Genomic DNA, 21,792 nt, shown 5'->3' on the forward strand with positions numbered 1-21,792 from the left:
TAGTTATAATTTGAATCTTTATTATTACTTGATTGCTAAAATTCAATTATTTAAATTGGTATAAATATATTGTGAAATTATTTTTTAATAACCTAATTCATCCTCCCTCTTGAGTTGCCTACCTGAGATAGCACCAGCCATTGCATAACAATAAATAATGAGTTGGAAGTTACCAGCCTAGCATAGGGGAGAGAGATCCTCTCCTTGGTCTCTCCTTGTCTCTCTTTAAAATAATCAAATCTGAACCGTTAGATCATCTTGGAGTGCGTCTCCATTACTAGAAATAGGGAGGCAAGAAGAAAAACTAAGAAGATCATCTCAACTCATAGCATAGGTGCTTTCTACTAGGAAAAATTGCATAAAAATCAGAGATCTAACATAAGAGATGAGGTTGATTTCCATGACATTCATTTAGGAAAACTAAACAACAAAATCTGGCTGCTTCGCCCATAATTATATCCCCAACAACTCTACAATGACTAGAAATTATACATAGTTAAAGATGACCAAGTCACGCCAGAGAAAGCTCTTATTTTGCCAACAGTGGCACGATAATTCATTTATCAAGGGAAAAGAAATGGTGGAAAAATTATATCCCTACAGCCACTTATTACAACACCACACGAGTTCAATCACAAATTCTGTAACACTCCATAAAATCACACTAAATATATTGGGAAAAGTTGTCATTATACAAGGTAAAGAAGTTGGGCAAAGGCAATAGAGAAGAGGCGACAGCCACTTTGCGCCTTTCAAAGGGGACTGCCAGCAGGCTCGAGCCTTGGTAACTCCAACGGTTCCTGTAATGCTGGATTAATAGGAAACATATTGCATTGCGCATACTGTGCCATCAATTGATCCACAAGCACCAGAGCTACCATGGCCTCCACCATTGGCACCGCTGCACCATCACCAGAAAATGATCACGAATAAATAACAATGGGTATTTTATCACTCCCCCCTCCCCAACCCTCTCTTCTCTCCCCATATATATATATATATATATATGCATTATGTATGTGTCTGGAGAGAACCAAAACAGCATTATTGAGTCAAGAGCAGAAGAACTACTTTTCACTTGTACTAAATGTAATTCTTGCAGTAACTGATCAAAGCAATTTTTTTTAGCAAACTGATCGTTGCAATAATACCACAGTAGTCTAGGACCACACTATTCTGAAATTGGATGATCTATAGGTTGGAGTTAACAATCACAAGAACTGTACAAGGTAGCAAAGCAGATGATGGAACAGAAAAGAGAGCAACGGTGAAGAAAGAACAGCTATCAAACAGAGGAACGACTAGTTGAAAAATAAGAGACAATATACAAACCTCGCGGAACAACACAAGGATCGTGACGACCTCGGGCTATTAGCTCTGTCGCATGCTTATCTCTAGTAACTGTATGTTGTTTCTTCTGCACATACACATCAGAACAACATATCAGTTCATAGTATCAAACAAGAAAACTTACCAGAAACAGCTCTAAAAATAACATGTACGTGTAAAACAGAATGGGCCAATCATCTTGCAAACTTCTGTCAAAATGGTCATATGTCTAGATGGCTAGGATATAAATGCAGCATGATGGATTCCAAAGGTTCACAACCAACGGTTTTATGAATTACATCTCGCACAGATCACCGTAATTAAGCAATCTAAAAGGTTTAATGGAGATGATAAGATCAGACAGACTGAAAGATGTCCTAAAAAAGCATTTGAATATTTCTGAATTCCATTCATGAGGGTCACACAAGGCACTGGTAGATCCATGAGAAATTGCTAGCCTTTTCAAATTAATTATTATGCGTGGCCCACTGACAGTGCATCAGCTTTTGTTAACAACATTTAAATTTAATAGAGCACCCGGCAACTAAATATGCTTTTACTGCTGCAAATTATTGAGTGCAAAATATATGGAAAGAGAATAAACTTACTCCAATCGTAGACGTTGGCTTGAAAGCTATTCTCATGTTTATTATTTCTCCATTGGATATTCCACCCTGCTCGTAAGCATAGATAATCTCAAGGGCCAATAAAAAAATGTTCACTGATTTGCTATACATGCAGAACTAAATGATAAAGCTTAAATAAATACCTGGATCCCACCAGAACGGTTTGTTCTTGTCCTGATTCGGCCATTTTCATCTACAAAGAACTCATCATTATGCTCACTGCCAGTCATAAATGTACCTGAGCATTTTCATTGAGAAAGTTAGACATCACAAAAATTCTATCAAAGGCGGGAGCCAAATAGGAAAGTACAGACTAGTGGAGTCAGTCAACTAACCAGACTAAAACCGATTATGTGACTATCAAATTATGCAAAAAGTTTGGGATTTTCTGTATTTGAACCCACTAGAATGTTGAAGGAAGAGGGTATGGTCAACTTTGAATATTGAAAAGGGAGCTAATTTGCTAAACTACAAAAATTCAGCACGCCAATATTCCACTTCACAATCTTTATTGTTCCTTTTGTTTCTTGTTCTTCCGATTTCTTTTGTAAGTATTGACACCTTAGCCTTTTCATCTCCATCACTCAGTCATCCTACAGCCCAAGTAGAAGATTTGGTAGGAGTATAGAAGAGAACTTCGAGGTATTTCATTGTTGTTGCTGTAATCTCTCTTCAACTAATTAAATTGATCTGGATAAAATTCTGTTTATCTGATAAAAGTTGTACATTTAGAAAAACATTTTTTTGGTTTTATTAGTGTTAGATCGGTTGAAAGGAGCTTTATTTCAATTGCTTTTTAGACTAGAACTGATTAAGAGGCCTTTTATCATTAGAAATATCATTATACCTAAGTGAAGTTAGTTAAAAATTTGTATGGATTGATTTTTGGATGTGTTTCTTATAGTTTAGTTTGAAATCCATCCTAATGTTAGTAATTTAGCATTATCAGATGAATATTCGATTTCAATGTATCACAATGAAGTTTATGATTGTGGATTTTATAAAATTTAAGTTGATTTTTATGTTCTCATTCAAAATTCAATTAGCCGCAAGGCAGATCCAAATAAAGACCAGTAAGGTTGACTGACCCCATAAAAACCTCATAGACATTATATTAGAACATGCAAAAAAATTTGGTGGTTCTCAGTATTTAGACCAATTGGAATGCTGAAGTAGCTGGGATCAACTTAGAAGCAGGTCAGAGCCAAACAGAAACCTTATAGGCATTTTGTTAAAGCATACAAAAATTTGGAGTTTTCAGTCATTTAACCAATTGGAATATTGAAGGAAATAGCGGGGATCGACTTTGAATACTAAAAAGTGTGAGCCAATTTCATAACTTTAAGAAGTTGAAAACATTATTATTCTATTTTGCTTTCTTTCTCTGCCCTTTCTTCTATTATTCTTTTAATTTCTTTTGTAGGTGTTTATGGTGTTAATGCCTTAGCCTCTTCATCCATCACTTAGTCATCCCGGGACCCAAGTACCTGATTTGGTGAAAGTAAAGGAAAAACAATGATCTATTTCTAACTAAATTAGGTTGATTTGGATTAATTCATTGAAATTTTTAATTGATAAACAGCAATATGTTTATGAAATCAATTTTTTAATTTTTATTTGTTATGTTATATTTTTAGTATAATGATGGTATTTTGTGCATTTGGAATCTTATTTAATATAAGGGTAAATTACACTCACCTCTCTTGAGGTTTGAAAAAAATACAGTTAGCCGCACAAGTTTGACATAATTACATTAAACTCCCTTTTAATAAGATAAAGTGATCAAAACCAATGGCAAAAGGCGAGTAGACACTGAAATAGCCAAAGGTAATATACATTTTATTAGAAAATAGATGACAATATCATATTTTCATCCACACGACTCACAAATTACTGATAAAAAATGATCTAAGTAAGTTTATGTGAATTAAACCTCGAGTCAGGGAGGTGTAATTATGTCAAAAGTATGTGGCTAGTTGTATTTTCTCCAAACTTCAAGTGACTGTAATTTACCCTTAATATAAATATATGTGATAGGGAAGAGAACCCTAGGCTGTGTTTGGTTTGTGTTTCAAACCATGATTCCACACTAATAATCAACCCTCTATTTGTTTACAATTTTCAAATCATGATTCCAAATCAATTTCAAAACATATTTTGAAAACACGTTTGGTAAACCAGAGAGTTTTTTGAATTTTTGGTCTATCCGGTCGACCACCCGGACATCTGCCTAAACAATTTTTGAATTTTTGGATCTACTCGGTTGTCCCCCAGGTCGTCCGGCCAGTTGACTGGAACAATTTCTTCTTCTTCTTCTTCTTCTTCTTCTTCTTCTTCTTTTTTGGTAATTGGCACCTGTTATCTTGGGAAAAAATTTATATTCGGTTTTGATATTTTATAAATATAGAAAATATTTTTTTGAGACCCAAATGATAAATTATTTTGACATTTATTTAAAATTAACAAAAAACATTTTGAAATAAAAATTAATTTGTCACAATAATTTTTAAAAAATAAAAATAATAATAATATTTTCTTTTAATATTTTAAATAAAAAAATATTTTCAGAATTTTTTTAATTTGTTAAATAAAAAAATTATTTTTTGTAAGAGTTTGGTTATGAGCTTTGAATATAATTTTCAATAGAGTTTTAAGTTGTGCGTTTGGTTATGAGTTATAAGTTTTTTAATTAAGTTTTGAAAACTCTTTTCAAAACTCATAATCAAATAACTTTTCACAAACTCAATACGCATTTCAAAAATTCAACACTCAATTCAATTCAAAACTCATAACCAAACAAATTTTCTCTTTTCAAATCATAATTCCAAAATTTACAAACTTAAAATACAACTCCACACTCAAATCATAATTCTAAACACAAACCAAACGCTACCCTAATTTTTAAACTCCCTTTTTCAGCAGTGTACACCATTTTCACCTTCTTGTTTAATTGTGATTTAGGGTTTTAAATCCAATGGTAAACTAGAACTGGTTACGAGAGCTTCTATTATCCAAATATTTTTAATAGTTCAATGAAGTTTGTCCTTGAAAAATTTATATAGACTGATTTATGGAGGATTGTGCTTTTTAAAGTTAGCTTGAAATTCATCCTCATGCTCATAATTTAGGCCTTATAAAATGAATACCAATTGGACACTAATTCTAGAAGACACCACTCAAGAAAATTTCTAACCCTACCCCTGATTGAAGAAAAGAATCACCCACAAAATAAAAGCATTTCAATTTATTTTCCCTAGGACCCAACTCAATTTGAAATTTTTTTTGAGGAAAATGCAAACTGAGCACCACGAGTATATATACCTGCAAACCCACTTCCAAACTCAAAGCCCTTTGTTGCAGGTAAGGACATAGCAGCTTTAGCTAGTTCAGCTTCAAGTTTATCGAAGACCGGTGAACCAAGCCCCTGACATAAAAACAAATTTACATACATGTGGTTAAGGTTAATAAAAACAACACTCAATTAGTACACATTAATGTGTGTTTGGGACGGGAAAGATTGGGTACACACCTAACCTTTGGCATAGTGCACAAAGTGGTTGTCCCCAAACTCAAACTCATAACCTCAAAGTTATTAAACTAAGGTTTTACCATTAAGTCTAATAATAAAACAAAATAAAAACCAGAAACTTTGCTGCATTTAATGTCATGTGGCTTACACGTGGAACATTTCTCGCAATACATGTGACAACACCACCAACAGAATCCCCTCTCACTCGGACAGCATCAATGGCAGCAATCATCTTCTCTGCATACTCAGGATTTGGGCACCGAACAATATTACTCTCTATCTGGAAATATTTCATACACGAGAAACTTTAATTGGATTAATGAGGTAAGAAAATAATAACAATGATGAAAATAAAAGAAAAGGTGGACCAATGCGATCAGCAAAAATAAACAAAATTTTGAAATTAAATTAGAATTCCAAGAATATAATTTGAGAGCCAAAATTAAGAGTAATGCATCAAATCAACTCGACTCAACAGGTATGTCCCAATATTTGAGAACGTCACATACTACCATGGCTTTCTCGCATCTCAACCCATGCTCTGCATGTTTTGCCATTCAACTTTTCAAGGGCCATAGTTCAATTACCTCTAGCATTTCATGAAATATTGACAGTAATCGTGGTCATAGAAGACTCGTGAAATTTTTATTTTTCTCTATATTCTTTTTGGGAATGTTCATAAGGGACTGAAAGATTTCCCCTACCCCCTGTATCCTCACAAACCATATCTTTTTCTTTTTCCTTTTTTTGTTATAAAAATAAAATAAATTTGACATGGAAAACTTGTTTGTTAAACTATTTCTAAAAACATTAAGCATCTTGCTGAGAGTTCATAAAAATCAATAGATGTTAAATTTTAAGTTGGAGATTTGAAGAAAAGCACTTAAATCTAAAAGATTTAGGATAAGCAGAACTAAGACAGAGTATATGGAGTGTAATTTTAGTAACAGTCACAATAGAAGCAGAAGAGAAGTGAAGATTAAGAACCAAGAACTACCTAAGAGTGAACATTTGACTAGGAGATTGAAGCGAATGTGGTCCACAGAATTAAGGCGGGGTGGTTTAAGTGAAGGAGTGCATCTGGAGTACTGCGCAATAAACGAGTAGCCAATAGACTACAAGTGAAGTTCTATAAAGCGGCTATTAGACCAGCAATATTGTATGGAACGGAATGTTGGGCAACCAAAAAACAACATGTAGAGAAGAGTGTCATTAAAATGAGGATGCTAAGGTGGATGTATGGCAAGACTAGAAAAGATAGAGTTAGGAATGAATATATTCGATAATGGATAGGAATTAGTACCGATAGAAGATAAATTGAGAGAGAATAGATTGAGATGTTTTGGTCATATACAACGGAGACCAATAGAGGTAATAATGTAGAGATGCGATATAGTGGCGGTGAATGGTAGTGGTAGAGGAAGGGGTAGAACTAGATTGACGTGGACTAATGTAGTAAATAGAGATATGAATCTCCTTAATTTGACTAACGAAATGGCCTTGGATAGAGTCAAGTGGAGAAGAAGGATTCATGCCACTAACCCTATTAGATGGGACTTAAGGCCTGGTTTGGTTTGGTTTGGTTTGGGTAAATAGATATATGCACAGGACAATTAGGTTATTTAATCCGCTTAATGAATTCTTAATGAACATGAAATACATATACTAGCATGCACTTAACAATAAAACTGTACACTTTGTTTGAAAAACCAATCATTTTACTACTTATAATCAACAACCACATCAACAATTTTCTTTCTCTTTCTTCTTGTAGCAAATTTTACACATAGGATAACTCAAAGAGGACTCAATTGCAAATACCTGGTCATAATTCAAATTTTAGGTTTATCTAAATGAACATTGTATTCCCTCAGGGGCACAGGATTTGGAATTTAGAAGCTTACAATTAACAAGAGCAATTGCCCAATCCTAAACCAGCCATTCCGGAATGCTGATGGAGTAGACTGTATTATAGAGCTACCCACTCAATTAATTTGCTCAGAGCAAGCATCCCTATCTTGAACCCACATTCTCATGTTGACCCATTAAAGCTTAAACTATTCACCAAAAAGTGGCCCCCTCATTGCAATAATGAAAATATCATTGACTTCTCACTTGGTTCCTAAAATAACACTAACTTCCCTCAAAAGCTTTGTTTTAACATTCATTTACTCACTTGCAATGAAAATATCATTGACTTCTCACTTGGTTCCTAAAATAAATGATGTTTGATAAATTAAGATAACATACAGACCCCTGCCCCTGCAATGTAGGGGCTCCCACAGATAAAAAATGACATTGTATTACCTCTCAAATGAACATGTATAGTATTCAATAACAAGTATTATCTCCATGCACCTCTCAAATGAAAAGTACAGCTTTTACAGGAAGTACTTCAATGAAATGGAATTGTTTTTATGCAGACGAAATTTATTGAATTGAATAACCCATAAAGACAGGATTCCATTTCCCACGAGAAAAGCTAAAAAAGGAAAAGATAGCATTTAATGCATAATGATACAAAAGTGAGTGCATTATAAGAATTTGTTAGAAGACTTCTACAGTTGCTGCTCCAAGCTTCACTAAATAACCCACAATTGAGTTTACTATTTTATGCACCCACATCATCAAGCAATCACCTTGAACTAGGATGTCATGATATCCTAGGGAGTTTGCTTACTCTGATCTGATACTGGAGTAACCATGCCTGCCTAGGAACATACCTCCAATGTTATTAGACTCATAACATAATGAAAATGGATTCCTTTAGATTCCTTCAATTATAAACTTCGCTTACTTTCCATGCCATGTGTGCTAACTCCAAATGTAAAGATAATTGACCACATGTTTAGTCTTCAATTTTCTCCTTTAAAGCACAATCTCTTTCCTTAACCTTTCATTAGACATTGTCAAGCAATCCATAAACTTGCATGACGGGAATATGTTTTGATTACTAATGTTAGATACATGAAAAATGACTATGAAGACTTAGGAAGAAAATGCACTGTCAAGGTTGAGAATTAAGTGTTCAAATTATAGAAGGATGTTAACCCCAAAGGATTGGCCTAGTGGCAAGGCCTTGGGTCTTATGGGTGTGCTTCCTCCAAGGTTTAGGGATCAAAACCTCTTAGATGGTAACAATTCCTTTGGGCCATCAGACTGAGGAAAACCCTTGAATTAATCATGGTACACTTGCGGAAAACTCCTTGCCGAGGGCATGTGCACCCCTAGAGATCAGTTAGGCTTTGATCCGAACACCCAGGTGCCAATCAACAAAAAAAAAACCCTTGAATTAATCATGGTACACTTGCAGAAAACTCCTTGCCGAGGGCATGTGCACCCCTAGAGATTAGTTAGGCTTTGATCCGGACACCCAGGTGCCAATCAACAAAAAAAAAATAAAAAAATTATAGAAGGGTGACAATGCATAAACCTCCATAAGAAGATCAAAAAGTTCAAAAGCATAAGGAACCTCAAACTTATTCGGATCTAATAGAAGGGGAAAACAGGACAGCCTCCTAATAAACATTGAACCAAAGCCAAAAATGGCAACAAATCTAGAGAAAACAAGACGATATAATCAGAGAACGAAAAACAATAAGGGATTTTCCCCGACAACTTATCCCCTCAAGATCCAATTATAATACCTATGCCAAGATCTAATTTAACGAACAAGATGAAAAGTGGGTGCCCTTGACAAATCACCACCTATTGATTCACTGCAGTTTATTTTGGTTCTTTTGACTAAGATGACTCAATTAAATGCACCCTAACCGACACAAGATTCAGTTCAAGATAATTGCCAATGTATTTCAGTCAAAAACAATTTTGGCAATATTTTCTAACTATATTGCTATATTTTCTTATTTTTAGCTGTTTTTACAGTTTCATGTATAAAATAATAATCTCGGGCCTATCTTGTTACCATGTTGGGTGGGGCAATTTTATAAAGTGATTACTTCCAGATGGCTTAATAATAGTTTCCTTTGGAACAGCACTGGCTTTCTCCTCCTATTCCTTTTGTTCTTCATCTTCCTTGTTATCTTCGTTCTTCTTCTTATCTCTTAATTTTATCTTCTCTCTTACTTTGTCGTTGTTCTTCTCTTGTCTTTTGTTTCTCTCCTATATTCTCTTTCTACCTTCTCATTCTTCTGTATCTTTCTATCTTTATGCCATCATATATATATGGGAAATTCTATAATACACACCCAAAAAAGTGGTGTACCATATGCCCTACTTCCGATCTTTTGTGGTGTTTGGGTATGACTCATTGTGGTGTTAAGTTATGACTCATTGTAGTGCTGGTTATAACTTAGTTATGACATACTGTGGTTGTTATCTTGGTTAGGACCAAAGAGGTCTTTGGTTATGCCTTAGGAGGTGTTTGGTTATGATCAATTGTGATCCCTTTGGTTATGACCGAAAGTGGCTTGGTTATGACACAAAGTGGCATCAACCAAGGTTGTTCAAATTGGGATCCCACGTAAGATCGTTGGGAGGGACTCATGGATCAGATCATAGAATCGGATCAAGGATCGTAAAATCCTAATTTTAATGCAAAATAAAATAAAAAATTATCGATAATGATATAATTTATATTCTATGTTAACATAATTTAGAAGAGACGTTTGAAAAATGAGTTTATGGTCAAATTTTGTACATAGATATACACACATATATACATATATATAAGAAATAAATAATAACTAAAAAAAAAATTGGTCGAATCGAGATCGTATGCGATTCTACATCATTTTATGACTAGGACCGTAGTTACTTTAAGATCCTATTAAATTTAAGATTCTAGTGTGATCCGGATCGTTTGGCCTAACTGAAGTTGTAGAATTGTAAGATCCTACGATCCGGATTGGGATTCTGATAACAATGGTATCAACGCCACAAAATGTCATAACTAGCAGATGATACACCCCAAAAGAAGCTCCCTTTATATATATTTTATTAGCAACAAATGAGAAAAATTATTAAAAGAAGAAATAGAAAGTACAAAGAGAAAAAAATGACGATATCCTCCAAAAGTAGTAAAAGAAAGAAAACAAAATGCTTCGTGAGGTTTTGCAGGTAGTCTGATTCTCAAAATGCTTTTGTGAGAGGGGGGGCAGATTTTGGATGCAGTATTGATGGCTAATGAGTGTGTGGACTCCCGGATTCGACAAGACTTACCTGGTTTGATTTGTAAGTTAGATATTGAGAAGGCTTACGATAATGTACGGTAGGAGTTTTTGTTAGATGTTATGGGGTGCATGGGTTTCGCAGAGACTTGGTGTCGGTGGATTCAGTTTTGTATTTCTACTATCAGGATGTCTGTTCTAGTCACTGGTATGCTGGCGGGTTTCTTTCCGACTCATTAAGATCTTCGTCAAGGGGATCCTTTGTCGCCACTTTTGTTCATTCTAGTGATGGAGGCATTTAGTAGATTGTTGGATAGGGCTATCCAGGAAGGTTTGATGGAGGGTTTTTGGGTGGGTCCTATCTCGGGAGAGCCTCTTCGCGTTTCCCATTTGTTGTATGCTGATGATGCTTTGATCTTTTGTGGGGCCGTGGCAGAGCAAGTAGGGTATTTGAGATGTGTCTTGTTATGCTTTAAGGTCGTTTCGGGTCTTAAGGTTAATTTGCGGAAATCGGAGTTGATTCCGATCGGGAAGGTGGAGGGTCTTCCAGTGTTAGCTGCGGTGTTGGACTGCCAGGTGTCGGCTCTGCCAGTGACTTACTTGGGTTTGCCTTTGGGGGCCACATTTAAGGCGAAAGGGGTGTGGGATGGAATTGTGGAGCGAATTCGACGTCGATTGGCTGGGTGGAAGAGGCAATATCTTTCGAAATAGGGTAGGTTGACTTTGATTAAGAGTGTGTTGAGTAGCATTCCTATGTATTTCATGTCTTTACCTGTTATTCCAGTATCGGTGGCGCGGCGAATAGAGAAGCTTCAAAGGAATTTTCTGTGGGGCAATGGGAGGGATGATTTTAGATACCATTTGGTGGATTGGGGGCAGATCTGTCACTCAAAAAAGGCTGGGGGTTTGAAGATTGGTGGTCTTCAACCAAGCTCTATTGGGATAGTGGTTGTGGCGCTTTGCTGTAGAGTCGGAGAGGCTTTGGCGGCAGGTGGTGGCTAGTAAGTATGGGCAGGCTAGGGGGGGATAGGGGTCAGGGGTTGTGACTAGTTCTCATGGTTGTGGTCTGTGAAAAGGAATTTGGTTGCGGACCGTAGAGTTTCAGGAGAGGGTGGGGTTCCAAGTAGGTGATGGGATGAGAGTGCGTTTTTTTAAGGATAGGTAGTGTGGTGAGGCTTTGTTGGTGACTCGTTTTCCTTTGATTTTTGGAATTGCTTTGGATCAGGAAGCTTTGGTGGCATCTTATTTGGGAGGTGGGGATATGGTGGTATGGGATATTCACCTGCGACAGCCAGTTCAAGATTGGGTGGTTGCGTAACTGCTAGAATTATGGGATCACCTGTATGGGTTGGGTGTGACTGGGGTGGGAGAGGATGCCGTGGGGTGGAATGGTATGGGGACTAAGGGGGTATTTTTCAATTTCGTCCTGTTATCGGAGTTTGGTGGGGAAGGTGAGAAGGGATTTTCCTTGGAGGAGTGTTTGGGTGCCAGGGGCTCCTTCAAAGGTGGTTTTCTTCATATGGACGACGGCTTTAGAGCAGAATCTTACGATTGATAACTTGGTTCGGTGTGGTCATTTTCTAGTGAATCGATGTTGTATGTGTTGTGCAGATGCAGAGTCTGTAGATCATCTGTTCTTGCATTGCCCTGTGGCTAGTCGGTTATGGGGTGTTATTTGCTCCCTTTTGGGGATTGTTTGGGTTCAGCCGATGAGGGTGATGGATCTGTTGTGGAGTTGGCATGGAGCTCGGGTGGGTCGGCAACGGCGGCGTGTGTGGTCTTTGGTACCCCTTTGTTTGATGTGGTTAGTTTGGTTGGAGTGTAATAGACGAACTTTTCAAGAGCTTCACCATACTGTTTCTTGGCTTGAGAGTCGCCTTCTTATAGTTTTGTATAGTTGGATGGAACGAAAGTTTGATCCAGATTTGCTTGTTTTTTTGGATTTCTTAGATGACATTCTTGGTTAGGTGTTACTTTTTTTGATGTCTTGTATTTGTTGCATCATCTTGATGTTCTTTCAATAAATTATTTATTTATCCAAAAAAAAAAAAAAAGGAAAGAAAGAAAACAAAATCACAACAGACAAACAGGCCTCCAATCACTACTAATAAAAAACAAGGAAATTCCTTTAGAAGTAGTCAAAACTGACACCCAAAAGGAAGTCAAATAACATACCCTATCCTACAAACTACCAACTTCAACTGGTCTATCCTCAACCATTCTTGCATTTCTCTCTAACCATAATACCGCACAAATTGCACAACTCCAAAGAGCCCACAACTTCCTATTTGAACTGAAGCCGCTACAATCAATAGTAAACAACTCATCCATGAAAAATGGAATTGCAAAATAAACCTCTTCCAACTGAAATAACTTCCACCACAATCCCAAGGCCACTAGACAAAGCAAAAAAAAATGGTCAACACTCCTTTCACCATCACAGGGTATCAAAGAAGAAAAATTGTCAGAATAAGGAATGATGGAACTGTTCATTACGAAAACATATTTCTTGAGGCCAGATCTGCTGGCAAAGATGCAAAGTGAAATTTTAATTTTATAGTAAATTATTTATCTTATCTAGAATGATCATATATCAAACACTGGAATGTGCAGAAAAGTGCACGGAATTTGGCTAAAAAGTGCATTTATGCCCTGACATCAACAAACTACTTTATTTCAAAGTTTCCTACACATAATTTCTTGTCCAGTTGCATAATGATTTCTCTTTTTAGATCTTAATAAGGAGGTCCAGCTATCAGTAAGGAACTATTTAAGAAGGCAACATCATTATGTGTATGTACTTAACCAGATTCATGACATCATCCATTCAGTCTAATTGGGATGTCACAAGAACTAATGTTTATGGGGGAAAGTACACATCAACTGATCACAGTGCACGTAAGGAAACAAATTTCTATTACTAGACCCCAGAATTAGTGAAGTGAAATACTAATAAAAAATCCTCTCCCAAATGCAAATGACGCCCACCTCAATAGCAGAAAATTGATCTTCAGAACATATCTGTTATTAGTTGATTTACTTCTAAGAAATTCTTGTGACAATAAATGAGTTATAATCTCCAGGTTTTTAAGAGCTGATCCTGCTTCACTTGCATTTCCTGTGGAGGGAGGAACAGTGACCACAATCCCCTCAGGGGAAGGGGGGTTGGGTTGGGGGGGTTACCTCATCAAGTGACAGACTCTCGTGATCCACCAAATCTTCTGGAAGTATAACTTTGTGGACTTGAGAGACATAAGCAAGAATCTGAGACACACAAACATTAAGGGCATCAATAGATAATCACAAATAAGATCCAGACAGAGATGTAAACAGGAATAACATTATCCCAGGTACATAATGAGTTAAAACAATATCAGGTATGACAAGCACAGCCAAGGGGGTTATGCTCTCTTTCCATCCAAAGAACAGACATGTCCCACCAGTAACTCAGAGCTCCCAGCTATCATTATTTATTCAACTTAGAGGTTCAACTTGTTGAAGTCTACATACATAATTATGCAAATTCACATGTTGATAATCTGTTAAATACACACAACCAAATAGATCAAATGGACAATCATATATCCATACAATGACACATTATGCCAATATTATAGATGTATGCAACATTATATTTATATATATATATATATATATATTATCTGCAAGTAATATACCACTTCATGGAATTTTTTTCCCTTAAAAAACATTATAAAAAAATTAAAAAACCTGCAACACAATCAAGTAACCCACCTCAGTTCCTGAAAATAGCTTGAGAATTTTCTTAGCAACGGCTCCAGCAGCAACTCTCCCAATAGTTTCTCTAGCTGAGGATCTACCACCACCCTGCACTTCCATCAGCACCATTTTGTAGTAAAAAATTTGAGTACAAAATCCAGATAGACCTGCATTCCCTTTAGCTTCAGTGCTATTATGATAACATGACTCTCAAAGATGTTACCTGCACTGATCTCACACCATACTTGAAGTCATAAGCAGCATCCGCATGAGAAGGCCTATAGGATATTGACATTTCACTATAATCCTAAGAAATCAAATAAAACGGTCATGAGTATCAAAATAACAACAAAAAGAAAGCTAAGAAATTCACGCTAAGCTCACCCCTAGTCTCCTACAAATGACAAGTGCGATGATCAACTTAGACCAACCTAGATTAAGATAACTTAATAGATTCACTTGACATAGACCCTAATCATATCATCTCCCTAACCCTCTAAAACTAAAGTGAATTACATTACAATTTATATCTAGCTCATTTCATCTATCACCATGGACACATTTGAATAATGGTGGAAAAGGAATGCCTCCATTTCCTCCAACAGTTCAAAGCAAAATTTCAACCCCTCAAATGGTGTGATCGCAATGAACCACATCACAAATGATAACATAAAACTATTTTTTTTTTTTTCCATAGTAATAAATGGACACAGACACATTTTGCATGCAACCCAGGTAGGAATTCACTAGTTTCAAATACTATGTAAATGAACCCAAAGGGCCGAGTTCATTTAATGGTATGTGAAAATGCACTCTATGTGATTGTTCTTGTAACCTTATCCAATTGAAATCAATTGTTGCATCTCAGACCACCCAATAGATGCCTAACTGTTGGAGTCAGTCCGAACTGTTAAAGATGTCTTATGAACGTTGCATCAGCAATGGGTACTCACATGTCCTCTCTGATCTGTGTTGGGTACTTTTACCATAATTGGAGATCCAGTTGTCATGCCTGCAGTTAAACACAAAGCATCAGTCCACTACAAAAGATCTCAATCACCGATTCTCTGGTTGGGAAAAATAAAGGGGAAAATAAAAACATGAAAATCCTGAAGAGAAATGTGAAGAAAAATCTAACCTTCAGCAACGCCTGAATAAATTTCACATGTATCAGTCTCTTTTCTAGGTGTAGTAATTCGACTCTGACCTGGCCTCCTGCATGCAATTTCTTTAATTGTAAACCAACAAAGAGCCCTTGCAAGAGATATTAGAACTCGGTATTGTATTTATAAGACAGATTAGAACCCAGTATTGTACTTGTACGGGACACATTCTGTTATGGTGTGGATCATCATCCCGCAAAAGAGAGAAAGAGAGAGGCAGTTTAAAATCATTACTTTTTCAAGCATTAGTCCTTCAATCATGTTCCCAACTAATTGTTTCAAAATTCTATGAACAAATAGTAAGGATGCACTCGCTCTGCTATGCAAGCTTTAGAATGACAAAACAAACAACAGCTAGCAATTACGGAATTACCTTCTGTCAAGGTCTACTTGCATATCAGCTTCAGAGAGGGGAACCCTAGGCGGACATCCGTCAATGATACAACCAACTCCACCACCATGAGATTCTCCATATGTTGAAACACGGAAGTAAGTTCCAAATGTACTCCCAACTGCCTGTATTTCTGTGAATCATTATGAAAGGAACCAATGTTAAACATCGTAAAATTTGATCATACAATACCATAAGTCTAAAAGACCAGCAGCAAATCCAAAACTTCTTGTTCTCCAATGAAGAGAAACAGATTTTCCAGTAGAAGCTGCAAAGTTTTCATATGCACTTGTTCTCAATGCATACTGGTTTTCTAATTTTATAAGCTAAACTTATCTCTGCAGGCAACACATTATCATTAACTTAAACACGAGTTTTAACCAATTAGGGTTAAAAGCAAAAAGACGATTGAAGTCAGATCATCAGGTCATCAAATCATGCAGCTTATTTTATACTGTAATAATAAGTTGATTTTCAAGAATGAGACAAAACTAAGGCATATAGGAAATGACATGGACAAATGAGCATTGTACTGTCATACCTAATCTAAATAAAAGTTAATGTTCCACAGTTTATAAGGCAATACTTTTTCCAGTAGTCAATCCTGCCATGTATTAACCAAAATATGCGAGACAAGAAGCCCAGATAATACATTATACACCTAATTAGATGTGCATCTGAGTCATCTGACAATAGTGTGATTTTACAGAAATCAACCATAGGTTAATTTGGTTGCAAAGAATACTACTTTTCCAACATGATACTCCCATTTTGAAACATCACACAGGCTGAACAAAAGAACAATTGATGAAGTATTCTGGGAGTGATGAGGACACGCTTACTCTTTTAAATCAGTAACAGACACTTCATCTTCGATAACAATTCTGAAGAGGCCGAGGGAATTCCAAAATCACTTTTCCCAATAGAAGTAAAAAGTTCCTTTTTTCCAAAACAGAAGTATTTCAAAAAAAAAAAATGTAGAGTCGTACATGATTTTAGTAAAAAAATTAGAAGCTACCAAGCTAAATGTCAGAAAATTGTAGGCAATTAATCCTCTTTTGTTGGCAAAGTTCAAAGAATCTACCAACTATGAGTCCACTAGGTTGAGTCATCTCAAATTGAAGGAGGCCAACCAAATACCGAAACTCATTAAAATTACAGCATGATATGTGATAAGTGCCGAAATGTTACACATTTAGGCCCTCCAAAACACACTTCATGAGTCCATAATCCTGTGTTATTCGATGGTTTTGTGTTATTTTATGTAATTGTAGGTTTTCCAAGTCTCTACACTCAAATGACACAAGCAGGATGAATTTTGCAAAGCTTACATGGATTTTTGGAAGAAATGATTATCCAATCAAATTTAAGAAAAAAATCTTGAATTTTTTAGTTGGAAGTTCTCTGTGCAACAATTGATATTTTGGGCATATCTCCTTCATACTACATCAAATTGGGATGAATCAAGCTGCCTTGGAAAGCTAACTCGAAGGGCTACAAATCATCATCTAACAATAATTTCTCAATTCAGCCATAACGGCGATCAAAAATGAAGACACATTCAGGGAAAAGAATCTGAAATTCTGCACACAGGACAGATTGCATACACCAACTTTGAAAAATCATACCTCATTCATTTCAAGTCCAAACCATGCAAATCTTGTGTCTAAATTGAAACTCTAGAAGTCTAGTTTCAGTTGAAACTAGCCCCATGTCGAAATTCATAGCATAGAGGGAGATATGGACATAAGATCAGACATAACTCACAGTGTTCAACAACTAGGCACTAAATTTAACTTCCCAAATCTTCCATTTTCAACCATTGTTGGTTGCATTTATGAGATGAAGGACTTTGTGCATATATTTGCTCTATAAATAGAGAGATTGGGTTGATCAAATAGAGGGAAGAAGGGGAGGCGAAGTAGAGAAGAGTCAAAGAAAATCTAGTGTAGAAAAAGCTTTCTTCCAAGCTCTCTTCCAAGAGAGTTATGGCAATTTCTACAATCATGTGTAGCTAATCTTCTCATCCTTAGGGCTTAGATGAAGCCTACTCAAGAAAAATTTGAGTTTTTGTAATTAATTCTTGGGTTGTATTATTTTTGGATAATAATTGCATAACATTTAAAAGTTTTTCTACGGGTAATGTTTTATCTCACTTCTTGTGTTTGATTTCTATGATTTCAAATGCATAGTTATGCAATAGTTTTATTTGTACATATATTGGGATCCTAAGATAGACCATGCTAAGGGAAGATGGACTGTTCCTACGGCAGTAGTTTTAGTGTAAGACGGTAAGTACCAACCAAAGATGGTCTATACCTAGAATTTCAGAATATGAATTTTCTAGACGATCATATTAGGACTTGTAGTCATAATATATCATAATTATCTATTAACTAATCTCCCAAGAACGATTACATTGCCTCGTGTTACGCGAGTAGTGGTACATTCGAACACTAGGAATTTCATAACTTCATCATTATTTTATATTTACTTGTCATTTTCATCAAGTTCACATCATCAACCTTCTTCAATCAAGTAAAAATAATTTTCGATTTTAAGCACTTTAGTTAGTACAATTCCTTTGGATCGACACCTAATCTTAACCGTTATTCTATGGAGTAGTAGTTACTACTTGGTTTTAAATAAATAATTTTGGTGTGAAAACAAACCATGAATATATGTATATATATACATGTGTATATATATATATATGCATGTGGCTTGAGAATTGCATTAGTTGACTCAGTCATACTAACCATGCATTGCAATATGGCTTCTAAACATTTTGTAATCATCTAGAGATATTGACAAACAAATGATGAGTTGTAGGCTATATCTATGCAATTTTTATTTTTATTTTTATTTTTATTTTTTGGATAAGTTACACCAAAAGTTGATGTACATTACTTTTAGCCCCAAACTACAGCATCTCTTCTCTATAAAAGACACGAGAACATTGACTACTCCTCCACTATCCTTTTTATTATTATTTTTATTTTACAAGTAAAATTTAATTCATAAATAGTGTCAAAAAGCACACGACCTCAATGCAATGTGCTTACACAAAGCTAAAACAAAAGGCCATCAACCAGAGTGAGCTCTAAAATCAACAAGAGGGAAAGAAGATTCAAAAAAGTTTCCTTTCATCCAAAAACGAAAAATATGAAGTAAAGACAATTTTAATCTATGCCTAGGCATCTCTACATCCTCAAAAATCTGTCAGCTCTTTGACTCTCCTATAAAGATATGAGCACCAAAATCACTTTTTCAAAACACCTCTGAACAATTTAAGGCTCGTGTGTGGGCCTTTGGTTTTTTGTTACTCTAATCCAACAAATAAATGGCCCCTTTTTCATTCATAATAGGAATCTCTTGAGCTTATTTTGCACTATACTTTTGGATTATAAGGGATGTTGTTGACTAACCAATATCATTGTAATATAGTATTAAAGCAATGTGACTGTTACTCTAGTAATGTTTTCTACAATGTTATCTGTGTAGACAGTGTGTTTTGTTAGACCTATGGATCCTTTTTCTTTTCTTTTTCTTCTTATTATTGTCAAAAAAATTTAAACTTTTTTCAGTCTATCTGTGGGTTCGTTTGAGACTTGACTTTTTTTAGTGGCTTTTTGGTTTTTTACAAAACAAAAATGTACAAAGAATGAGTTGACTTTTTGGCTATAACATACAATGCATCTGCAATGTCTAAGCACCCAACCCAAGATAGTGACCAAATGATTAGTGATCGAGACATGAGCTATATGCATTGCAAGATTGATTCAGTAAATTTTTTATGTTAATCACTTCCTTCTTTTGTAATCTGCAAACTTTATTGTCTGTAACTGTGAACCACTACTAATGCAATACAATTCATGCAAGTTGAAGAAGCACCCAGCACAAGTGGCAATAAAACATATAAATTTAACTTCACGCAACTAATTCAGTAACAGATCTTCTGAGTGGTGTTGGATATGCAACCAAAACAGCCAACTAGTAGTTCAAAACTATAAGAAATTGAAAAAAATAATTAAAAATTAATGGTACTTTCAACCTTTCACTTTCTAGTACCCCAATATAACAATACCTACACTACCAGCTGCTAAATTTAATTTATTGTTTTTCATGTTGTTGAGAATTCATCTGAAGGTGAAATTTGCTTTTACATTCTGCTTTTAGGTTTTAAGCCAAAAAAATAAAACAACATTTTTAAATTTGTGGTTTTCTAAATCTTTCTCAGCAACCAAACAGAAAAAATTGCAATTGAGGGCAAAATAAAAGGAAAGGGAGTGATAAAAACTGACCGAGCTTCTTGGGATGTGATCGGAGATTAGAGAAATGGAGGGTTGGAGAGGAGAGGTTGCGGAGATCGGAGCGTTGCAGAGATCCGAAGTCGGAAGATGGAGACCCGAGAAATTGTTTGGTGGATAGAGACGACGCCATTGTTGGTTTGTCGTCTGACCTCTCCAACAAAAATATTAAATTATTATAGATATAGAAATGAGAAAATGTATAGAAGAAAGTAGATCAGATATATAAGAAAGGCAAATAATTGGGGGTTGGTGTAGCCTGTAGGTATGAACTTGTGGAGATGGGAAAGAAGGGTTGGTGAGGATTGTTAGTGGTGGTGGTGGGGCTGTCAATGGTTGTTGTGATACAAACAAAGATTTATTCAACATTCAAGCAGCCTCACCTAATCCCCATGATGTTCATTAGACCAGGATTTTGATACTAGAGGCATCATTAATCCTTAAGCCAATTTTCATTTGGTGATAAAATAAATAAGGATTAACGGGATATTAAAATTATGTGTTTTAAATCTATTTTTATTAATTTATACTTTTTATTTATTATTTTAGTTACTGGCCTCATTAAGTGCTTATTTGGCAATGACTTTTTTAATTGATTTTTTATTTTTTTAATTTTTTTAGTTTGAGACTTTTTTAGTCGTTTGGTATTCTTGTTTGGCTTTTTTTACTTTTTTGCTTTGGAATGGCAAATTTTTTTTTTTTTGTCTTTTTGTAATTTTTGTCCTTTTGTGATTTTTTGACTTTTTTTTGTCCTTTTGTGATTTTTTAGCCTAATGAGTTTACCAAACGACCCCTAAGAACAAATTATTTTAGTAATTTTTAGTTTTTTTTATTAAAATACAAAGTAAAAAAATTATATATTTGGGATAACTTTTTAGTTTTTTACGAAATAATGTGTAAAAAATAGAGAGAAATTTGTATTTTTGACTTTTTAATTTTTAAGTTAAAAATGATGTTCCCAAACCAATATAATGATCATGATAATGATCATTATAATTTAAAATGTAATAACATGCACACAAAAAAATGAAAAAAAAAAGGAAAAAAGAAAAAAGAGAGAGAGGTAGATAGATATGGAGAAAAACAAGAGAAAAATAGAAATAGTTATGAGGGCACTCGATCAAAAAGTCTAAATTTTAATTTTGTTTATCCAAATATCCAAGCGCTAAAACACTTTGTCCAAAAGAATAAGCTCAAGCAAAAAGATGAAAACGTGTAGGCACCCCATTTTGACCAGTCTTAAGATACGGACGCTTTCTTCTGAACACTCGATAATAAAAATTGGAATATGTTATTTTACGAATTTCTCAACAGAAAAGTCGGATTTAAGTTTTTATTCCAACCTTACATCCATTTTGACCAAATTATTTTAGACCTATTCAAAAATATTTTTCTGAATTTTTTTTTTTTTTGGGAAAAATTAGCAGTTTTGGAAAAATTCAGCTCTCACACCACATTGCAAGCCACATGATTTTAAGATACTGCATGGCAAGCCATGTGTTTTTGGAAATACCACATGGCTAGCCATGTGTTTTGGGTGTTTTGGAAGTTTATAAATATCCCATCATTTTGTTGTT

The 21,792-nt window shown here is 35.2% G+C and overlaps 1 protein-coding gene across 1 annotated transcript; it reads right to left on the minus strand.

Moving 5' to 3' along the window:
- Window positions 1–503: 503 nt before the first annotated feature.
- On the minus strand, window positions 504–20,676 carry EMB1144 (chorismate synthase, putative / 5-enolpyruvylshikimate-3-phosphate phospholyase). The gene is made up of 13 exons (XM_028198667.2): window positions 20,210–20,676; window positions 15,888–16,038; window positions 15,490–15,566; window positions 15,305–15,363; window positions 14,575–14,658; window positions 14,367–14,459; window positions 13,797–13,877; window positions 5,633–5,764; window positions 5,277–5,379; window positions 2,099–2,193; window positions 1,938–2,003; window positions 1,333–1,417; window positions 504–901 (listed from the first exon to the last, which is right to left on the minus strand). The coding sequence occupies exons 1-13, from the start codon at window positions 20,346–20,348 to the stop codon at window positions 753–755; spliced, it is 1,314 nt and encodes a 437-aa protein (XP_028054468.1). The 5' UTR covers window positions 20,349–20,676; the 3' UTR covers window positions 504–752.
- Between the last annotated feature and the right edge of the window lie 1,116 nt (window positions 20,677–21,792).

Source organism: Camellia sinensis, chromosome 8, assembly GCF_055761805.1.
Source record: "Camellia sinensis isolate YWXY chromosome 8, ASM5576180v1, whole genome shotgun sequence".
Taxonomy (NCBI): domain Eukaryota; kingdom Viridiplantae; phylum Streptophyta; class Magnoliopsida; order Ericales; family Theaceae; genus Camellia; species Camellia sinensis.